The 8,201-nt window shown below is 39.8% G+C and overlaps 1 protein-coding gene across 1 annotated transcript; it reads right to left on the reverse strand.

The window, feature by feature from the left end:
* Positions 1 to 1,876: 1,876 nt before the first annotated feature.
* ndufb6.L (NADH:ubiquinone oxidoreductase subunit B6 L homeolog) lies at positions 1,877 to 7,212 on the reverse strand. The gene is made up of 4 exons (XM_018257168.2): positions 6,892 to 7,212; positions 5,069 to 5,161; positions 3,927 to 3,971; positions 1,877 to 2,022 (listed from the first exon to the last, which is right to left on the reverse strand). The coding sequence occupies exons 1-4, from the start codon at positions 7,069 to 7,071 to the stop codon at positions 1,957 to 1,959; spliced, it is 384 nt and encodes a 127-aa protein (XP_018112657.1). The 5' UTR covers positions 7,072 to 7,212; the 3' UTR covers positions 1,877 to 1,956.
* Between the last annotated feature and the right edge of the window lie 989 nt (positions 7,213 to 8,201).

Genomic DNA, 8,201 nt, shown 5'->3' on the forward strand with positions numbered 1-8,201 from the left:
TCTTCTAAACACTTCTTGTTTAGAGAACAAGTAAGTTCATCTTCTCGGTAGCTTGTAGAATGTCATAGATATTCAGACTCTTTACATACGTGAACTACAGTGTTCTACAAGTAGGCCGGTGACAAATGACATGGTCATGGGCCAGATCATTAGTAGAGTAAACGGCTAATAAACAAATAGATGAAGAGTTGTGAGGCAGTATTAACAAACTGCAATTGTTTTATTCAGCAGTGTGAATAGACTACATGTTTCGGGTCAAGCCCTTTCTCACTGCTGATGAAGTTGACATATCACCATAGGTGATTGAAAGCTGAACCTGTGCACAGGAATATCTGGAGACCAAAAGGGAGAGTTGTGGTTCAACCATGCTCCTCCAAGGTCTTCCTAAGTGTGGATTCCTGGTGTCTGTGCACCACCATGCGATAATCAATAAATCAATAAACACTTGAGAAAGGGCTTGACCCGGAACATGTAGTATATTCACACTGCTGAATAAACAATTGCAGTTTGTTAATACTGCCACACAGCTGTTGATTCTTCATCTATTTGTTTATTGATTATCACACGGGGGTGCACAGACACCAGGAATCCACAGCTAGGAAGCACGGTTAAACCACAACTCTCCCTTTTGGTCTCAAGAGTAAATGCCTTGGGGGGCCCACTGACGGTCAATTGGGCAACCCTTGTCTACATACATGGTTTTCTACGGATTCGGCAATACTGTCTGTGTGCTTAAGTTTCTTAAAGGCGCAGTATACCGCCCACTCCTCCCCGAGAAGCCTCTGTATAATGAAGTGTTCCGTATCTAAAAGCATAATGGACATTTGCTGCATGTAAAGAGAGATTTGTTTATACAGGGCTTCCCAGGAGACTGGTGATTTTTTATAATACTACTAAAATTAACAATATGTATATTGTGACTTTGATTTTAAAATAATAGGCAGAAAGTAAGTTCAGCACAAGCCCTTTTCATTGAACTAATATTGCCAAAGTGGGCATATTGCCCTTTTAATTTAGAACCATGAGATGCAAATCTGATCAGATGCCTATATAAATTTATGAAAACACAGCATAGATAGCTAAATATAGAGCCAGTTGCGGTTTTCCTCTATTTGATGCAATTCAAATAGAAGCTTTAAAAGTCTAAAGGCAGGTCAACATTTTGCTTATGGAAGGATTGTGTACCCATGTCCCTTTAAGGTGCTCTTAAAGGAATTGTTCAGCGTAAAAATAAAAACTGGGTAAATAGATAGGCTGTGCAAAATAAAAAATGTTTCTAATATAGTTAGTTAGCCAAAAATGTAATGTATAAAGGCTACACTACTTCCTGCTTTTCAGCTCTCTTGGTTTACACTGACTGGCTACCAGGCAGTGACCAATGAGAGACTTGAGGGGGGCCACATGGGTCATATCTGTTGCTTTTGAATCTGAGCTGAATGCTGAGGATCAATTACAAACTCACTGAACAGAAATGTACCACGAGGCCCCCCTTCAAGTCACTGACTAACTCAGAGTTATAGAGCTGAAAAGCAGGAAGTTGGATTCTGGCTGTTTTATCTGTTCACTCCAGCCTTTATATATTACATTTTTGGCTAACTAACTATATTAGAAACATTTTTTATTTTGCACAGACTATCTATTTACACAGTTTTTATTTTCACACTGAACTGTTCCTTTAAGACTATGGAATTTTAGACCACTGTAGCCAGGCCAAAAACTGGTCTGTCAAAAATTCTCTATCCCCCTGCAATCACACTCTGTAGAGAACTATCTGAAATAACCTGCCTAAAGCAGTGGCATGCAGACCTCAACTACAAAACAGAAGACCTTAAAGAATATATCAGTAGCATCTATTGAACAATAAGTGGGAGAGATATTTTCTTAAATATATTTAATTTAGGATCTCTGCAATATTTTGGATTTTAGAAATACGACAAAGTAAAAAGAGTTGCAGGTTTAATGGTGTCCGCTGCTAGTCTCCATTGGTGGAACAACTTCTCCAGTCTCAATGATGGTATCCCCCTTGAAAAAAAAAAAAAAAACAAGTTAATAGAAATTCTAAAATGTAAATTGTTCATGTAGCTGTACATTTTAGATCAACAGTAATTTGAATTTTTTTTTCCAGCAGTTTTTTATTCATTACTACTGCATATTTTCATGGAAATAAGTTATCCAGCAACCAGATCACCCATGAGAAAAGTAGCTTTATCCTTAAATACTCAACCGATTAAATGACAATTCAGCTGACCGACAGTCAGGCTTGAGTGCAGCCAGCTCCATTACATTTAGTGAACCTCACCATAAGCGTGAGATAGTTACCATAGCTAAGTTATATGTTCAGTTCATGATTCCACAATAGGAAAGACTGGACAAAATGGAATTCCAGGTTAAGTAGCAAGTAAAAAAAAAAATCAGTGCTAGTGTAAAACCAATACTAGTCTAACATTGGCAAAATACAAGAAGACCTCTGCACTCAACCCATTATCAATATATTTAGGACATTGAGACATTTTGTGCCTTAAGATACTGAAATGCCTTACCCTATAAACAAAATATATTTCAATATATGGACAAACAATCTGTCTTCTTTAAAGGGTAAGGCATTTTAGTAGCTCAATGCACACAATGTCTCCATATCCTAAATATATTGTTAATGGTTTGAGTGCAGATAACTTCTTGTATTTGTCTATGTGAATTTTGTGGTCACAGCCTCATTGCACCCTTGCATAATGGTTTTAAAAATTAGTGGTGAGCACAACTTTCCCTTGTTCACATTGGCAAAAACCACCTGGACAATCCTCAAGCCTTTGTAGATGTTCTGAGGACACACTAGTCGACAGTGGAAGTATTTGGACAATACAGGTCCCAATATGTCTGGTGTAAAGCAAATGCAGAATTCCACAATAAGCACCTAATACAAGCAGTCGTACATGGCACTATGACAGTTATTAAAGGAACAATTAATGCACCCTTTATTTCTCCCTCCCAACACAGTGTATTTAATATATTAGTGCTCCAATTGGGAATTCTGAGCTCAAGAAAGAGAGTAGCACAGCGGGATCCCTCAGCGCCACCTTCTGTCCATTCGTATCATCTTCGGGTCTGTTCACCATCACAGAGCCTGCAGGCACATGACCCTCCAAGGGACCTCTCTTGCGCTCAGGATTCCCAATAGAGCACTGATATAGGTAATACACCGTGCGTGGAGTGAGGGGTAAAGGGGGCAGATCGAGGGGGCTGTTATTTTTTTTTTGGGGGGGAGGGGTTTAGTTCTCCTTTAAGGAGCTCCAGGTAGCTCAAGGGTTCCAACAAAAGCCTCCATCAATAGATGCAGAGAACTTGGGCCTAAAGAATCTGGCACATGTCATTTTGACAGCAAGCCTCAGAAGTGAATTTTTAGTGGAACTCCCTCCCTGGCAAGTCTGTAATTATTGGAAACAATGCTGCATTGTTGGTAAAAGAAAAACATGGAGATTGTGTCTGAAATTGCACTTTGCACACTGTAGATGAACCCTACAGTACAGAACAGAAACTCAAAGGTGATGCCGCTATATACAAAATAACCAATGCACACTTTCGTACAGCATTTTAATAATCAAATATACATAACTAAACTAAAGTGCTTACCATGGTTATATACTTGTAAAGAACATATTCCTGTAAAGTATTTGCCTCTGTTTTTATCAGCTTAATTGCAATTACATAACACTCCTCCTGTTTTCCATCACATCTACTGAAAGAGCTCTAAACCCATCTATTCATTTATTGCACACACACTGGTGCCAGAACCAGAGACTGCTTTTATCTGGCGCTGTAAAACAAACTACCGAAACTGCTTGTTAAATAAATCTGGAAGGTCATGGTTACCAATTTCAAGCCTAATCACGGTTATGAAAACAACTAAAATAATATGAATACAAACTTACAGGGAATAGTCGAGGTTTCAAGTTTACAATGGCATAGGGCTTTGTCTGAAATGAAAAAAAAAGTCAAGTTAAAGCGCTGTTGAAATTTCTGTTCCATTACATTTTTGTATATACTACATGAAATGCTCTTAATGCCTAGCTCGCTGGAAGCTGCAGACAGAAAAAACACAATACAGATTCTCAAACTTAATTTTGTTGTTCATGTGAAACTGAAGTTTCCATTAAGACTATGAAACACAGGGCATAGTTTACACTTAAATAGAAGTCGAAAAATGTCACTACTGCCTGCCATACACTTGAATGGGAAACGCATAAGAGTGCTGGTACTTCCGCTATTCGTTCCAACAATGTTAGGTAGTGTTTTTGGGCTGAAAGTTCCCATACAATTGAGAAATCAGCCTCCCTCCAAGTGTACAAATCTGTTACATGGCCACTTTTGTTTGTGTACCAGTATATGTATTAGTATATTAGTTTATGCTTTTGGGGAAAAACAGAATAAATTACGTGGTGCAAGTTGTAGAGGAGATATGTAAACTAATTTATAGTACTCTCTGCTTACATTTCAGATGTTACAAAGAAATTGAGAACTGTAATTTATATTATATTAATAATGCCAATCCAGTCCTGGCATGCACAGTCTGTAAGAGGATGGAGCATTTAATATAAACTGTTGATCAAAGTATATTTATTACATGAGATCGTAGCTCTTGTGAGCAGAGCCCTTCAAGCTATATTTTATGCTATGCTTTTGCAATCTTAAAGTAGCCTTAAGTTTCATTCTGATCCCAACAAAGTCACCGAGTTAAGACTACTCTGCATATACAGTTTGAATCCATTTGCATGCTTCTGTTTCCTGTGGGGGCAATCTGTGCTTACAATGTTTAGTTCTATACCTTGACATTGTAAGCACAAATAACAAAGCAGGGTTAATTTATCTCCCAAGTAGTAAGTGAAAACAACCTGATGTGAAAAGCTAAATGGCAATTAGATGCTATTTGTTATCAATCTGGAATAAAAACTATTTTCGGAACCCCCAAAAAGTGGTTTAGATAACTGAAAACAATACAAGCTATTTAGACTTTACTGTAATTTAATAACTGGCGTAGTGTCAGAGCAAACCTGTTAAAGAATATGATAATTACCTGCACATGGTACTTTACATAGTAATGAACAATCCAAGCTGGAATCAGCAGTCTTGTTAATGTGAAAACACCAGCATTATATGCTTTAAAAGTCTAAAAACAAAAGGATGGAAATCATTATCACCTTCAGTCTGTTCTCTCTTTAATTCATTCACATTTACATACACGGTATTGTCAATGTATCGCTATCCAGACAGTCCTTTTAATTTATGCAATTGACTACTTAAGGCACATTTACTGCTGACATAGCTGTATAAATAAGCATACAACCATATAATATCCAGCAATAAACATTGGCAGTAGTATCAGCTGTACTAAAGAGCTCAGCTGCTTTTAATGTGGCACCAGCATAGGATGCCACCATATTAACAAATCAGTTGTGAAACATTCAACGCCTGTGTTTGAAACGGAGTCCGGATGCAATGTCTGCACAATTTGTTGGAAGCTTTAAAATGTAATGGTTGCTGAACTTTAACTCCTAAAAGTGAAAACAAGCTCCGGAGTGATAAATTGTTCTTCACCATCGGACTGGGGTACCTGGGGCTCACCCCCAGCCACCAAAGGGCCCAACCCCCAGCCACTGAAGCTCTCTGGTCTGCCCCAGCCAAAGCTGCTCCCACTCCATTGCGCTATTTACATTGCTGTTAAAAATGAAATACGATTGTGCCCTCCACAGTGTTCTTGTACCTTACATTGCTGTTAAAAGTTCAAGATGACTGTGCGTTCCACAGTGGAACGCACAGCAGAAAAGCAGTGGAGCGGCTGATTTGCAAGCAGGTGGCAGGGCCCAACAGTCAGGGCTCAAGAGTATGTGCAGTTGTTGCTGTTCCCAGACCTGCTTCAACTATACATGTTCCAGTTGGCGACCCCATTGTGCAGCTCTGCATTTTTACATCCAGTACACATGTGAGCACAATTTTGCTAGTAAGAAGTGGTGCAGAGAGGGAGGGGACAAATGGATGGGGCTTGGGGTTAAGGGGAGGATTTTGTACTTTATAAAAATCACAGCATTTTACAGTGTGTTTATATCTCTGCAGCCCAAAGCTGCAATTATACTTAGCCTTAGGAATGGAAATGTTGAAAAGAACACAACAGATGTGGGGCTGCAGATGTTTCAGCACACCAAGCACTGTTGATTTTTGTTTTAAAGAAAGCCCATTTCAATACATGTTGGTTGTGATTACATATCATTTAGAATTTGTAATATATGTTTATGGGCCACTCAAAGACAATATATTGAGCCCTCAAGTCACATGCAGATATGACTACATGACTGCTGTCCAGAAAGAGCATTCACGCCAACTTTAAATAAAAGGGTCTGCTGTAGTTTCCAGTGTAAATCTACAGATTAGGCTAGTTGTCAATCTTATTAAATTCAAGCCCCCAAAGGTCTTGCGCTAAACAAGAGAAACGGGCAAATTAAAGCTACTCCGTGTTTGGTTCTCAGGAGGTAGATTACTGGATCATAAGAACACAAACCACTATCCTTCACCCTTTGTTGTGATGGATTTGCAAGATGTTCATTATGCAGGAGCATTAGCTGTGCACTGGTAATCTAATTATCTACCTCCAACCTTCCAAAGACCAAACATGGAAAATATGAACTTTTTAATTTTATTTTAAACAATAGGCAAAAAGTATGCTCAACATAAGCAAATCATATTACACTCATGTTGAGTACACAGGTGTATACTGCCCATGCCCATGTATTACTTCAAACTGTTAGCTGCTGAAAAACGTAATTCCCATTCAAGCTCTATTGTAACAACAGTGGGGGTTTTGCACTGGGTTGTTAACAGGCAAACCGATTCCTGGTTACCCACGTAGATCCTCCAGAGGTTCTTTTCCTGCAGGAAGTTGCCCCAGAACCTTTCCACGGGCCCCTTTTTAGCTGGCGGAAGGACTGGCTCTCTGGGACTCAGCTCCTGGTCTTTCAGCCATCGCCTCCTCAGTGTCCGCAGTTGGTCCAGTCGGAGCTTCTCGTCCGGTGTATAGCCCGACATGGCGTCACAACGTGCTCTATCGGATTAACCCGCAGCTATAATGTACTGTGGTCTATCAACCCCGGTATTTCTCGGTTTCCCCAACCTTGCAGAGGGCACACGGATTCAGCGCACAGTGATGACGTCACGCAAAGGTTACCAGAGATGTGAACTAACACCCTCTACAGTTAGTTTAAAGGTATTGCGATGTCTTCTAAGTAATGGGATGATAGATTTCCGGATCTGTACAGACCAAATAGTTTTCCTTGCTTGTGTTTCACGGGTTGTTGCAACAGTTTGTCCCATTAAAATCAATTCCTTCCTAAGAACTGTAATGGCAGCTACTAAGCTCATGCTGTATAGGATCACTCACTTTCTGGTGAAAGCTTCTTTTCCTATGTCTGTTATGTAGTTTTACAATTTAATTACCCTAGCACAGCCCTCCCCTTGTAAAACCAGGGATTAGCACACTGATACTCTGCACCCTCCCTAATGTGGCAAACTAAGTATGATACTGATCCCAGTAGAGCATATCTGTGATTCTGTGAAACAAGGTGGTCTCTCTCATGGTGTTTTGGAACGCCTAAAAAAGTTTTGGGACCCAGTAACCCAGGGAACCCCATCCATTTGAACCCGTGAGCAACATTCAGAAGTAAAAAGAGTTGGGGAGCAACACTCGCATGAAAAATGTTCTTGGGGTTCCATATAAGATCTGTGATTGGCCATTTGGTAGCTCCATGTGGATTGTCAACCTACATTGAGGCTCTGTTTGGCAGTACATCTGCTTTTTAGGCAAACAAAACTTGCCTGCAAGCCTGGAATTCAAAAATAAGCAGCTGCTTTGAGGCCACTGGGAGCAACATCCAAGGGGTTGGAGAGCAACCTGTTGCTCACCAGCTACTGGTTGGGGATCACTGCAGTAACCGCTAGTTACTCCATTCTCTGTTGCCTTGCATATAGATTAGAAGATATATATACATATATATTGGAGATGAAACATGGAACCAAACGAGGGATGTTCCATCTGTGCAAGCTACAATAACAGCATCCAATTTTTAAAAAGCCAGAACTCAAATAGTGCAGTAAACAAATGTTGGACCATGCCCAGTTCTTTTGACCACTTTGAGACTGACAAAACCCACTCAAGGTCA

Source organism: Xenopus laevis, chromosome 1L, assembly GCF_017654675.1.
Source record: "Xenopus laevis strain J_2021 chromosome 1L, Xenopus_laevis_v10.1, whole genome shotgun sequence".
Classification (NCBI taxonomy): Eukaryota; Metazoa; Chordata; class Amphibia; order Anura; family Pipidae; genus Xenopus; species Xenopus laevis.

Bases quoted from the DNA above. Each gene is read 5' to 3' on its own strand.
- ndufb6.L (XM_018257168.2), bottom strand. From the start codon at position 7,071: ATGTCGGGCTATACACCGGACGAGAAGCTCCGACTGGACCAACTGCGG. The intron at 3,972-5,068 runs GTAATTATCATA...TTTTCATTTCAG, and splicing joins ATGTAAAGTACCATGTGCAG to ACAAAGCCCTATGCCATTGT. The intron at 2,023-3,926 runs GTAAGTTTGTAT...TTTTTTTTCAAG, and splicing joins TGAAACCTCGACTATTCCCT to GGGGATACCATCATTGAGAC.